Source organism: Alligator mississippiensis, chromosome 8 (assembly GCF_030867095.1).
Source record: "Alligator mississippiensis isolate rAllMis1 chromosome 8, rAllMis1, whole genome shotgun sequence".
Taxonomy (NCBI): Eukaryota; Metazoa; Chordata; order Crocodylia; family Alligatoridae; genus Alligator; species Alligator mississippiensis.
Window position 1 is genome coordinate 37054054 of NC_081831.1, and position 13864 is coordinate 37067917.

The following is a 13864-nucleotide window of genomic DNA, read 5'->3' on the forward strand; positions in this document are numbered from 1 at the left end:
AGTGTTCTGCCAAAAACAGGAAAAAAAATGTACAAGGCAAAATAGTTAATTTCCATCAATGTCTTCCATGGGGAGAAGAAAATGAGTCCTTCTCCCCCACCCCCAGCTCCTACCCCCAAGCAGTGAATCACGAGGCAGGGGAAACAAAGAAGTTTTAAAATGAATTCTTGGCATGATGCCCTGTGATACACATGCTAGTTTCCAGGATTAGCTACAATGAAAGACAGATCTTCAGAGATCAGCAGGGGGGTCCCACAAGAACCCACCACCCAGGGACAGGGATCAGAGCCTCTCCCCTGACTGAGCAGACAGGGAGAAGTGGCTTTTGCATGGGAGCCAGAGATGGATGCTGCTGCTCCATGCAGACAGACCACCTCCTGCATTTGTATTTCATCGCCAGAGCTGCATCTCTGCCTGGCCTGTTCTAGTGTGTGTCTATTTATAGCTCCATGTTCTATTTATTTACTGTCTCTCACTCTAATATCCATTTAACCTTTGGCTTTCTCCTTAATCTAGCTTCTGTCTCCCTGAGTAGCAGCTGCCTGCTGCTTCTCTTCATCTGATCAGCCCCATTCTAGCCGTGTCTGTCGGGATCCCAGGCCAACCAGGCCCACCTCACCTCAGGGCTGCTGCTTGTCTTGCTGGGCAGGGCCTCATTCAGTGCCAGGGAGCTGGCATTCACAGCATGGGCCAGCTCTTGTTCAATGGCTTTGTGGGTCTTGGCTGCCTCACGGATCCTGCAGGCACAGAAAGGAATGTAGCTGATGGGAACTTGCCATCTCCTCCTCCCCTCCACTGAGGAGACTCAGACCCTGCTAAATGCTCAGAAGCCCCGTACTGGGAGGGGATTATGAGGGAGGAAACCCCATCCATCACACTGATGCCTTCTTCTGCATGCTGTGGGGCTACTCTAGAGTTTGAGGGCTCAGGGCCCTCCTTGGACTGATGGGTCCTTCTGATCAGTCAGCCGTGCTGGGTGTGGGTGGGGTTGGGTGCCAGCTAGGAGAGCAGGGAACCCAGAGAAACATCAGCCACAGCTCGGGAACTAAATACGTGCTTGGAAGCAGACTCAGGCCCCTGTCCATTCCAACTTCCCTCTGCACATCCCCCATCCTGAGATGTCAGGAGAACAGACCTCTCCTTTACGGCTCTCTGACAGCTCCTTCACCATCCATGTGGAAGTGCTGTGGAGCAGCAGGAACTGCCCTGTCCTCAACCCCAGGCCAATGCCACATGCCCCTCTGCGCTGCGCTGCATATCCCAGCCTCACCTGGTAATGAGCGTTTCTGCGGCCTGGGCGAGCTGCTGCATGTGGCCATACTCCTCGTCGGTCAGGTACTCCATGGACTGCTGGGAATTGAGGCGGGGTCGTGCTGTGGTTCTGTAGCTCTCGCCTTTCTGCTTATCCTCCCATGACTTCAGGGTGCTCTCGAAGGCCTATGCAGGGAGGACATGCCTGCAGTCAGCAGCAGGCAGGCAGGTTGAGCCCTCCACCGGGGCACCCTCAGGTCCCCCATCCCAGCACTAGAGACTCTCCAGGCTCCCACAGCAGGGGGGCAGCTGTGGCTCTGCAAAAGCCTAGGCCAGTTTCTGCTTCTCCCCACATGGCCTCAGTCATAATAAATAAGGGGATGCAGAAAGGCTGGACTGGGGTGTGTCAGTACTTAGGAACCTCCCAGGTGCCTAGCTTGAGGGCCTTGCTCTTCTGCTCAGAGTCAAGTTGACCACCAAAACCAGACTAAAGGAAGAACCTTCCCCCAGGTAAGGCTGGCCAGGACTAGGGTTTCTGTCTTGCTCTTCACCCTGGGACATGGGTCTCTCCCTAGGATCCTGAGAGCACATATTAACCGATTCCTGTTCTGCAGAGCCATAGCCAGGCATTTTGGTGCCTGGTGCAGGTCATGTGCGGAGCACCCCCTACACTCCCTCCATGGGCCAGACTGGATCCGGCCTGTGGAGGGGCTTTGTCCAACCTGTGGCAGGACCTTTGGTCCCGCCTGGCCAGGTACTGTCAGGTGGTGGCGCATCCTGCCGTCCCCTGGGCACACAGCAGGCCTGGGGCAGTTCTGCAGCTGGACTGCCTTTCTAGGCAGACCAGGTGGCAGCAGCTTCTTGCATCTGCCACGGCTGCTGGCTCTAGCCCCACGGTACTGGTAGGGACCTGCCCCACACCTGCTCAACTCACCCATGCACGCTGAACAATGGCAGCAGCAGTGCTAGCCAGGCAGAAACTGCTGCTCAGCATGGGAGAAAAGCGGCCCCTCCCTCTCGTTACTGCCCGGTACTCACTGCTGCAGCTGCCTGGAGCCTGTGCTGGGCTGCCCTGCTGCCACTGCTGCCCCACAGGGCAGCCCAGAGGCAAAGGTGATGACGTTGGAGCTGCAGGACAGCCCAGTGTGGGCTCTGGGTTTCCGTAACAGGGAGCACCGGGCAGTAGCGAAAGGGAGGGGCTGCTTTTCCCCCTCGCTGAGCAGCTGTTTCTGCCCAGCCAGTGCTGTTGCTCCCACTATTTAGCATGGAGCCGGTGAGTCCAGAGCAGGTGCAGGTGCACCAGGTGGAGGCTGTGGCGTGGGTCCCCACCAGTACCACGGACTGGGGCACAACAGCAGTGGCAGATGCAAGGAACTGCCATCGCCTGGTCTGCCTAGAAAGGCAGTCCAGCTGTGCAGCCACCCCAGCCCCACTGAGGGTAGCAGGACACACCACAGGCAGGCAGTACGGAGCAGGCACGGGGTGCACCAGGTCAGGGCTGTTGCCCAGGTTCCAGTTGATTCAATTCTGCCAGGTTGAGTCTGGAGCAGGCATGGGGTGGGGCTGGGGCTGTGAGCTGCTGGTGGGGAGGTGCCACAGGGTAAGCCAGCTCTGGGCTCATTTGTGGCAGGGACAAGTGATGCCCGGCTCAAGGAGGTGCATGCAAGGGCTCCCATGCATACCCTACCTTACCCCCACTTGTTCAAATTTGCAGATGGCACTAAGATGTGGGGAGAGGTGAGCACGCTAGAAGGGAGGGATGGGCTACAACTAGATCTGGACAGGTTACAGGGGTGGAAGGGTGAGAATAGAATGGGATTCAAAACTGACAAATGCAGGGTACTGCACCTAGGGAGAAAGAACCAACAGCATACCTACAGGCTGGGGAACTCCCTTCTCATAAGCACTGAGGCAGAAAGGGATCTTGGAGTCATTACTGATTCCAAAATGAACATGGGCTGCCAATATGAGGACACAGTCAGTAAGGCTAACCACACCTTCTGTGTCATGAGCAGGTCCAAGGAGGTGATCCTCCCCCTCTATGTGACATTAGTCAGGCCGCAGTCGGAGTACTGCATCCAGTTCTGGGCGCTGCACTTCAGGAGGGATGTGGACAGCATCGAGAGGGTCCAGAGCAGGGCCACTCACATGGTCAGGGGGCAGCAGGGCAGGCCCTACAAGGAGAGGCTATGGGACTTGAACCTGTTCAGCCTCCACAAGAGAAGACTGAGAGGGGATCTGGTGGCCATCTATAAACTTACCAAGGGGGACCAGCAGGGAATGAGAGAGTCCCTGTTCCCCTGAGCACTACCAGGAGTAACTACAAATAATGGCCACAAGATGATTGAGTAGGTTCAGGCTAGAGATCAGGAGGCACTACTTCACAGTTAGGGGGGCTAAGATCTGGAACCAACTTCCAAGGGAAGTGGTGCTTGCTCCTACCCTGGAGGTCTTCAAAAGGAGGCTAGATAGACACTAGTGACAAGCCGGTGCCCTGCCCCTGCCCATTCTGTTGCCCTTCACTGCCAAGTCACAGCCCCCTCCAGCCTTGCTGCTGCCCCTCATTCCTAACCCACTAACCCCAACCCTGCCACTGCCCTCCACTCCCAAACTACAGTACCCTGCTGACCTGGGCCATGCTGGTGCCCCTCACTCCTGAACCGCAGTCCCCCTGACACTGCCAATCATCTGTTCCGTCCCCTCCACCCCCACCTCATGCCTCTCACTCCTGATATGAGGGTTTGAAGCAAAAGAATTTTAGGACTCTCAGGTTAATGGCTACCTGCAAAGGCAGGAGACTAGACTCAGCGACTCAGAAGAGCGCGTCCAGTCCTGTGTTCCTGTCACTGCTCCTGCTGCAGAAAGACAGTCACCTCCAGAGGGCAACAAGGTAGGTGTATAACTCTCAGGACAGAAAGTGAAGAATATTTAGAAAAGTCAGATGTGGTTACCCCAACTGGAATCAAGTTAATAATCCAGTCAGTTCTGGTGGTGAGGGAAAGGCTGTATGTTCTTAAAACATATCAATTAGTTGCGGCTTTGGACTGATCTGAATGACAGCCCTTCTGCCAGTAAAGCATCCTCAGTATCAAACAAGGCATTGGCACATCCTGGCGTACATCCAAGTGCTGGATAGGTCCAGCTCTGCTTAGTTTACAAGACTCAACAGGGTCACAGCACCAGACAGTACAGGGTGTGTGACACCAGGATACGTTCTGGGGCACTGTGCTCCCACGGAGAGCTGCACCTAGGTCTCACCCTGTCCCGCGTTAGCATCTGGGCTCGGTTCTTGTGCTGGATTTTGATGATCCCTGGGGGCTGGATCCAGGCTTCTCCATCCACTTGCACTGGGACACCCTCGTCACCCCGGATGGTGATCTTAACCATTCGACACTGCCAGGCAAAGAGAGGAGAGAAGGCTGGCATTGAATGGCAAGTCAGCAACCCCAACCCAGCAGAGGGCTCAAGAGTAAGAACTCCCCTGGCAAATGAAGCTAGCTTTGGCCCCACACTGCAGCTCATGGACTCCCCTATAGGGACATACCAAGGCACTCCCTGCCTCTTGGATCCTTCAATACAGCCCCAGCAGGCTAGAGCCTTCTCTCCCCACTTCAGTGGGAGACTTTCTCCCTCCTCACAGGCTGTGACTCTAAAGGCGACCCACATCTGCTCTCTGCAGCAGAGGATGCTTTGTCTTCCCACCCAAAGCTGACTCCTGCTGGGTACCCAGGTGAGAGGTGGGCTCACTGCAGATAGGGCCCACCCTAAGCTCCATCCCCTTGTAACCCAGATGGGTTCATCAGTTCCATCCTTCAGTCTAGAGCTACTGGTCAGCCCCTGCCCAGATCACACCCTGAGATCTGAGCTAAGAAGCAGAGGTGCAGCAGCGGGTGCTGCTTTACCTGGGCAATGCGGTGGTGCTGCAGGTTGATGACTCGAGACACCGCCATCTGGATGCTGCCAAAGACAGCAACCACCTCCAGCTTCTTGTCATCAAACGAGGGGGCCCCAAAGTTCTGCAGGGGAACAGCAAAGCCCTGTGGTTTCCACAAGCCCCTCAACTTTCTGTTACACAGACTACATCTATCTGTCTCCTCCCAGTGCCAGACAGCTTAAAGCCAGAAGGGATCACTGGGGTCCACTTCTCTGGCCTCACAGGACGTTACACTTTAGTCATCCCTGTACTAAGCCCAGTAACTTGGGTTAGGCTAAAGCCTTGAGTCCTCAGGTAACTGAACTGTCTTGTGCCACAGGCAAAAACAAGAGAGACCCAGGTGGCACCAATACCCAAGTCGCCTGCAATAGCAGAGAACCAATTAATGAGATATTCCTGGATAAAACAAGCAGGCAATTCACAGTCCATGCTGCAGAGGCTGGTAAAAAAATCCCCCAAGATCCCTACCAATTTGATGAGGGAGAAAATTCCTTCCCAACTCAAAATCTGGTGGTCAGTTTGACACCAATCTAGCCTGTGAGTATTGAGTAGACATCTGGGAAAAGGGATTTTCTGTGCATTAAAGCAGTGATTTATTACATCCTATGTACCATTCCCAGCTGTGGCCTGGCCAATCAGCTAATCACAGAATATGTCTGGGCAATGCTTCAAAAGGAAGGGGCAAAAAACCAAAACCAAAACCAACCAACCAAACAAAAAAAATTACATCTGGCTAATTGGACACTGGGAAAAAAATTCCTGACCCTGCAGGCAGCCAGCTGCACCCTTGAAGACAGAGATTGATTACAGCTCCTGTCTCAATGCAGTGCAGGAGCTGTCAGGCACTGCAGAGGGCAATACAGAGCTCCTTACCCCTTCCTATGGCACATGAAGGAAAGGGATGAAGAGGAGTGCACAGAATTCCAGGCTCCAAGGCCAGAAGGGCGCACCACAGCCATGCCTTGGCAGAGTCAAGCACTGGATGCCAATCATAGAATCCTTGAGAAGCAGAGCTGGAAGGGACTTCTGGAGGTTACCTAGTCCTACCCCTGCCCGAGGCAGGATCATCCCTATCCAAACCATCCTATATAAATCCATAGTCTAAACTCTTCATAAAGCTATCATCAACCCTAACACAACACAAGACATAATCCCCTAACCTGCCACAGGTAAAACAGGGGAATTATAGCAGCCAGTCCTGCTTCTATAAAAGGTTGTTAACATTTGCTCAAGAGATTCCAGGTAGAGGGCCATGTCCCCCACTACAGAGGAAGGCAAAAACCCCACAGTCTGTACCCATCTCTCCACTGGGTAAGATTCCTTCTTGACCCCAAGTATTCCTTCCTGACCTCAATGACATGACCACCAGCCCTTTACTATTCCCAGTGGACTGCACTGCCTCCAAGTGACAGACTTTCCCCTCCCTGCCTCACAGCCCATCCTCAAAGCTGTCTGCAGTGACAGCTGGCAGGAGCAGTGAGCCAAACTGGATGACACTTCCAGTCTGACTGGACCTGACAGGAGACAGCCCCTGGTCTGATTAGGGCTGGTGGCAGACCAAAACAAGAAGGACCCATGCATTGATGTTTGGCCCCTAAAGGACCAGGGGCCTCCTGCTTCAACTCCTTCAAGCTCTTTAACATTTAGAGTTGGAATCAGCACCAACAGCCAAAGGCCTTCACAACCCTAGACCCTGGCCCAAACTCACATTATCCTCCTTGGTGCCTCCCCAGAAGTTGATGCCACCAGCATAGCTGGGGATGTTGAGCACTGCAATCCCCTGCAAGCTGGGCAAGGAGATGGACACGCCGTCACACTGCAAGACAAGAGCAGGCAGCAGAGCTCTTCAGAGTGTTTGGGGACACCGCCTGCCACAGCTTGTCCAAAGTCCCAAGCTGTGGGTCTTGGAGGCAGCAGGTGTCAGAGTACCATTCAGCCAAGCAGCAGAGGCAGGACAGCTCTGGAAGGAGGGAAGCTGCCAGGCCGCCCGCCTTCCTTCCTCCCACTGGAAGAAAAGGATTTCCACCTAAGATAAACCCTCCCACTAGCCAATCAGAATGGGAAGAACCATATGAAGTGAGGCTCTTTCTAAATAGAAGGGGAAAGGCTAATAGACTTGAGTTAGGACTAAGGACTGAGAGAAGACAGAATGAGTCCTAGTGCTCATATAAAGGGCCTTTTGGCTCCTTTTATTGCCATCACTGAAGTGAAGTGAACAGTGTGCAACTGTAGCTGATCCCATGAGCCATGAATGATTCCCCAACCCAACATTCAGTGCCCCACAAAGAGAATGCCAGTTTATTCAGCACTCCACACACACTCTCATGCAGCTCACCTATGCTCCCAAAGTCCCCCAACCCTTTGGTCAATGTCTCCTCTGATTACCTCCAACTGGACTCGCTGCTCCAGGTTTTTATAAGTCCTCTGGAGAAGTTCCTTGGTTCCCAGCACTCCATACCACATCATGTTCTTGGTGCGACTGCTGCATGAGAAGCAAATAGTGGAGAGTCAGTGCTGGCAATCAAGACAGGATCTGTCTGAGACCCGCCCCCTCCCCCCCAGATCTACCAGAAGCATGGGCTTGGTGCAGCCACAGAGAACTCTAAGTAGGTGACCAATGAGGTCACCTGGCCTTGGGCTGCATGGCTTTGGGCTCATAGAAAACTCCCATAGACATGCAAATAGCAGAGAAAGCCCCAGGAACAATTTCCAACCCCTTGACTTCCAATATATGGCAACAGGAGTTTCTAACTATGCATATTAAGAAGTGATTCACCTACACACAGTAATTAAGGGGCAACACAGACACTGCCAAAGCAAACCAGCATCCACTTTTTGACCACTTACTTCAGAGGGAAGTGTAACCCACCCTCATGGCTGGTTATGGAACAGGCTGTCCACAGGGGAAGCCTCTCCATGAATGCCTAGCTGATACCCTGAAACAAGGGGCTTATTACCCTGCTACGGATAGGGCTTAACAGCCTCTCTTCTGTCACTGTGTCATGTCATTACCCACAGATCCTCTTACTGAACCTGACTTGAGCTCTGGGGCAGGAATTCCTTCTCACTGGTTCCTGACATGTCATGTAGAAGAACATTGTCTTTATCTGGGTGAAATGTGCTGCCTCACTTTCCCTGAATGGCCCATAGCTCCTACATTTGGATGAAGTGTTACTAGGCCTAATTCTCAGCACCATACACTGTTTGCTGTTTCTTTGGCTCCCCTCTGAACTATACCTCATCCGTTTAACAATTCCATCATAGCAACACCTCATTATTTCTTTTACGGACACAGTATGGCCTAGTGGATGGGATGCTAGCCTGAGGCTCAAGAGACATGGGTTCTGCTCCTGGCTTGATCACTTGGTCATTGTGGCTGCTGACAGATGTGGAAACCCTCCCCTATTCCCCCCTCAAAAAAATCAGATTCTCTGGAAGAAGCAGTGCGTTAGTTTGACTTGGCTCCACAACATCTATATAGTTCAGATGCTTCAGCAGAACTTTTTGGTGCTTTTCTCTAATAACTGATTCAATCAGCTATTAGATAAAAGTGTCAAAAAAGCCCTGCTGAAGCGCCCGATCTATACAAACATTGGGCAAGCCAGGTCCAACTAACATGATGCCTCTTCTGGGCTTGCACTGGGCTCAGTGAGGGGGTACACTGAGTTTAAAGTAAAGCACCAGGTTTCTTTACATCTGTAAGCAGCCTATGTGACCTTGGACAAGACACCCCCTCTTCCCCTGTGCCTCAGTTCCCCCACCTACAGCACAGAGGTTGTGACACCAAGTTCCTTTGCAAAGAGATCTCTATGCTTAGTAGTATTTACCACTTAATCCCCCTTTTTTTCTGCTAGATTTGTTTTGGGCAGACATGTCATTAAATGTAATTATGTAGTACAATTCAATTCCAGCTCAAGGCTTTTGTGTGCTCCTATACCTCCCTAGAGGTTTACATGACTCCTCCTGGATGCTAGTAATATCTAACTGTGAACTACTCTGGATAACTAGGATTCCACAGGGACTTATGCTGGGTCCCATTGGCATTTGTAGAACAAGGATAATTAGGATATTGCCCACCTCGTGAGGGATAATGTTGGGAGGTTTAACAGATCATGTTTTCAGAGTGCAAGATGTTTGGATGAAGGGCATTCCCTTGTGAACAATGGAACAATCCACTCTTAGCACTGTGTACCTATGTCACTATTGATAGAACTACCAGCAGATCAGACTAGCTGGAATGCAAAAGGTGGCTTAGGACCAACAAGCAGCTGCTTGACAAAGAAGGTGATGATGACTGTTGCCCCATCTCTGAGCTTAAGTCCCATGAGGTTTCCTGCCCCTGGAGGACTGTGGATGACTCAAAGTGGAACTCAGAACTTGAACCCTGTGCATTCTCCATTCCAGTAACAGGGGAGGCTCTTTTGCCTACCTGCATTTTTTGGGGTGCTCGTCCCGCTTGTTGTTGAACTCCAAAGAGATCTTAGCATCCAGCCCGATGCCAAAGTAGTTGTTCATCACACATTTTTCAGAGAATTGTCTGAAAGCAACAGATGGGGAAAGAGATTTGAACACAGCATAATGTGGAAGTGATCACTGGGGTGGAGCCAGTAAATGAAAGATATCAGATCTGTTGTTTAAGCATATGTGTGTGTCACCAAGATTTATTATGAACTAGGAAATGGCTTTTGAATGCCAGTAACAATTGGAGCTCTCCCATTTGCTCTCAGTGATGTCACAGCCAGACCTGATGAGCTGTCAGTGATATCATAGCCAAGTTTATAGGACCACTAAACAGACAAGGCTGATAGATTTACTGATTTGTGTGCATTTCATTACAAAAACAATGAAACACCCTAAGCCAGATATTTCAGGGTCATTAATGCACTTCAAGTGGTTAAAGCCACTTAGATCTTTGGCCCTTCCAACCCTTGGTCTATTACAGTGTCCCCAGCAGGTACCAGAGCAATGCTTAATTTGCCAAACAACACTTCAGATGGTATAATCAGATTACTTGTCTCTAGTAAGTGGCTGATAATTCTGCTCAGGAGAAGATTCTGTTCCCACTTACATCAGCTTTCCACTGATAGATTTTACCGGAATGACTCTTAATTTCCACAAGTTACAGAAGGAAACCAGGACCTGATTTTTAATACAGGCATTGATCAAGTAAAATAAAGGGAGATGGACTGGAGTTGAGATCTTAAAAAGGCCAATACAGCCTTGCTTGCTGAACATCAGTAGTATCTTGTGGGGTTACAGGGAGAACAGTTAGACGCTGCATGAACTCCACTGGGAGGGAAGGGTTTCCACATCTGTCAGCAGCCACAATTTCCATACTAAATGGAAAGTGCTTGGCCACTGCATTAATGATGGCCCCAAGCCTCAAACCAGACAAGTTGGAAAATGTCCTTCACTCTCTTCAGTTTGGGGGCAGACGGAGGGTAGAATCTATAAAATTACACTCTCCTTTATTATTACTTGTAGTTGAAGATGCCCAGTATTTCCTCCTCACCTACAGAGTGAGGAGGAAATACACATTTCCTTGGTGTCTCTGAATATCTCAGCTGGATATTTTCATACAACCTGAACAATAAGTGTAGTGCCTGCTGCACAAATGAGCAGGCTACTGCACTCTGTTCTGGGGGACACTTCCAACTGGCTCTCACACCAGTAGGATGTCTGGCAGTTACCGAACTTGGAGGTGATGAACCATGCGTCTCAGAGGCAGTGGGTGTCAGAGCACCATTCAGCCAAGTGGTAGTCACTGCACAGCTCTGCAGTGCAGGGAGCTCATCCCAGCAGCTACCAAGCCATCTAGCATAGTAGATCACCTTCCTTCCTCCCACTATGGAAATGTGACTTCTATCTAAGACAAGCCCTCACAACACAGAAGAGCCACATGGCGTGAGGCTCCTTGCAAAGAGAAGCGTCTGATGGGGGAAAGGCTAATCGTGAGGTAGACTCTAGTTAAGACTAAGGGTTCAGAGAAGAGAATGAGTCCTAGTGGTTAGATCAGAGGCCTGGCAGCCAGAATCCTGGGTTCAAGTTCTGGGTCTGCCATTGTGTGTCAGTCAGTTACTCCAGTACAGGAATAACACCTCTGACCACTGCCACAAGATGAAGTACCCATAAGACAGCACACCAGCCAGGAACGTTGCCCTCAGCAAGAGACTCACATGGTGTTGGGGTCCTCTGTGAAGTGGATGGTGCTGAAGCTGTCAGGCCTGTCTAGAATGATGGAGGAGGTTGTGGAGGTGACTGTCTCCCGTCGGGAGCCTGGCCAGAAGGAAAGGAGATGTTATTTAGCCCCTGCTCACAACAAGATAATGTGCCCGGATCTCATCTCCGGCCAAAGACCCAACTCCACAGGCTGTGCTCTGCACCAGGATACCCTGTTTTCACTGCTGAAAACAGAGGCAACCCCTGCATTCGATCTCTGCAAAGCACTTACGGCAGTGACACAAGATGAGCGTACCACAAGGGACAAGTGCTGGGGTAGGGTTGTGTTTGCCCCATTTATCAGCTGTTACACACAGGTCTGGTTACAGGGACCCTCTGGTTTTTTGCTCTCAGTCTACATGATCTATAGATCCCTTGCAGTGCCACAGTGGTTTCTCTCTTAATTATCTACTATCAGTCCTCCCTTCTCCGTGTGGGTTTGTAACAGAGTTTGACATAAGCCCAGCCTCTGCCCACCTACAGATAGAGCAGGACCCAGGGCCCATTTAAGTCTATGCAAACCCTCCAGTTGATTTCAATGGGCTTTGAGTCAGGTTATTACTGCCTGAGGTCTCCCCAGGTCCCAGGGTGGGGAAGCCCAGGCAATTAGGGCCAGATTCTCCTCACTTTATTACTGCTGGGCCACTGACTTGCACAAATGCTAACCATGAGCAAACAGCATCTCACCTGCCACCTGCAGGCACAAACATCTTAGTGGCTTATGCCATTACATGCAGTGTACTTGCAAATAAGGGGTGTGACTACACACCCATTTGGGGCATGGCCCCAAGATATGAAAGGCTTGAAATCTAGGGAGCCACCTTGGCTCACCTCATCTGCTGCAGTCACAGTTTGGAGGTTTAGTTAGCTCCCAGGCCTGCAAGGCACCTGCATATGCAGCAAAGAAGAGCACAAGACTAACTGTACCCAGCAGCAGCAGTGAGAGATTCTGCTCACAACCCCAAGGGAGGATGCGGCTCATTCATATTCCCCAGGGATGTTCTCTGTTTGCCATCTTCAATCTATCAGTGCCTCTGAGAGTGCTTTAAATAACTGAGAGCTATGGATGAGTTGGAGAAGGTGACAAGGTAGCCAGGGCTTGGGGGAAGCTCCCTCCCCACTCGTATCAGAAAGGGTGGGAGGCCACATACTGAGCCTTTCGGTTTCTTTGTTGAAATCCTCCGAGCTGTCCTTCTTGCTAGAAGCCGAGATGCTCCGATAGGCCTGTGTCTGCCTGTTCTGCTCATCTACCGCTGTGTAGAAGGCCGGGGATACAAGATAAAGAGCTACCTCAAGAAATGCTCAAACTGTACCATCAAGCCCAGTACACCCAGCATCCACCCCCACACTCAGCCCTCTCCTTGCAGAGAAGGAAGATTGGAGTTTGCATTCCAGTCCAAGAGGGACCTCAGTGCCCAGTCCTAACCCAGACACTTCCTCTTCCAGCAAGCCGAGGCAACAAGGTGCTCACTTGCCTGCAGGCTGCAGTGAAGTGACCCCAGGTGACACAGACCCATGGAGGAGCTAGCAGCCAGCAAGCCCTACTGCCTTCCAAGGGAGGCCGCAGACCCTCAGCTGCACCTCAGGCCAGATGCTTAGAACTCAACCCAAGCCAACTGTGTTCCCAGCTGGACCCATCTGGGCCCATTACATGCTGTAGCAGAGCCAGCTTGGTACTGCTGGTAGCCCTGCACTGAAGAAGTGATGTCAAATTAAGCAGAAAGGGCCTGAATCCGAGACCCTGGCTCCACTCATTTACTTCAATGGAAGTTGCCAGGGGGAAGAGGACAGCAAAGCCTGGCCCACGATTTTCACCCAAACACATGATCAGCCCCAAGTAAGTTCAAGTCTGACCCTACAGCTTTCCAGAGGAAGCATCCACAGGTGACAAACTTATGTGAGATTGTGACCATGGGGCTTCTTCCCTCTCCCTCCCCTAGGCAGCCAGGACACTGCTTCAGTTGTCACCAGTAAAGGGCGTTCTCTGGCTTTAACGTAAATCACCTCTGAGCACTTTGAACTTGGGGGCAATGCCATGATCCCCATGTCATTGGTAGGGAAACTGAGGCACAGAGCAACCCTGACCAAAGCATTCAGCAGTGGCCAGTGCTATGGGGGTATCCTGTGTTAGACACACCAGTCTCGGTTTTAAAAGTGCTGGACATCCAATGTTTCTTGTGGGTAAACCCAGAGCAGAGGGCCCAGCTCTCTGGTAAGTTAGGCCTTGGGGCCAAACCAAAGGGCTCAGAATCAGCAGCCATTTCTGAAAGGGCCTTTGCCTGGCCCAGTGCTGCCCAGCCAACATGGAACTAGAGCTTAGGTCTGGAGCCAAGCAGCAGGGTGGGACTTGCTGCAGCAGAGCAGTAGGCACAGGGACTGGCAGTACACGGGCACCTCCTCTGCCACGGAGGAGCTGATGCAGCACTGAGCCTTGCAGCAACACGTTTCACACCCCCCACC

General features: G+C 51.5%; 1 protein-coding gene across 5 annotated transcripts in view; it reads right to left on the bottom strand.

Annotated features, from left to right (window-relative positions):
- Positions 1-13864, bottom strand: part of DGKK (diacylglycerol kinase kappa) — a 149625-nt gene that overhangs the window by 16870 nt on the left and 118891 nt on the right. For all 5 annotated transcript variants that reach the window (XM_019481919.2, XM_019481917.2, XM_059732650.1 and 2 more), the window contains exons 16-24: positions 12556-12657; positions 11362-11461; positions 9615-9722; positions 7571-7667; positions 6894-7001; positions 5154-5267; positions 4510-4644; positions 1271-1437; positions 620-737 (exon numbers count right to left, since the gene is read on the bottom strand). In XM_019481919.2, coding sequence (XP_019337464.1) covers positions 620-737; positions 1271-1437; positions 4510-4644; positions 5154-5267; positions 6894-7001; positions 7571-7667; positions 9615-9722; positions 11362-11461; positions 12556-12657 — 1049 coding nt within the window. The remainder of the gene's footprint in view (positions 1-619; positions 738-1270; positions 1438-4509; positions 4645-5153; positions 5268-6893; positions 7002-7570; positions 7668-9614; positions 9723-11361; positions 11462-12555; positions 12658-13864) is intronic.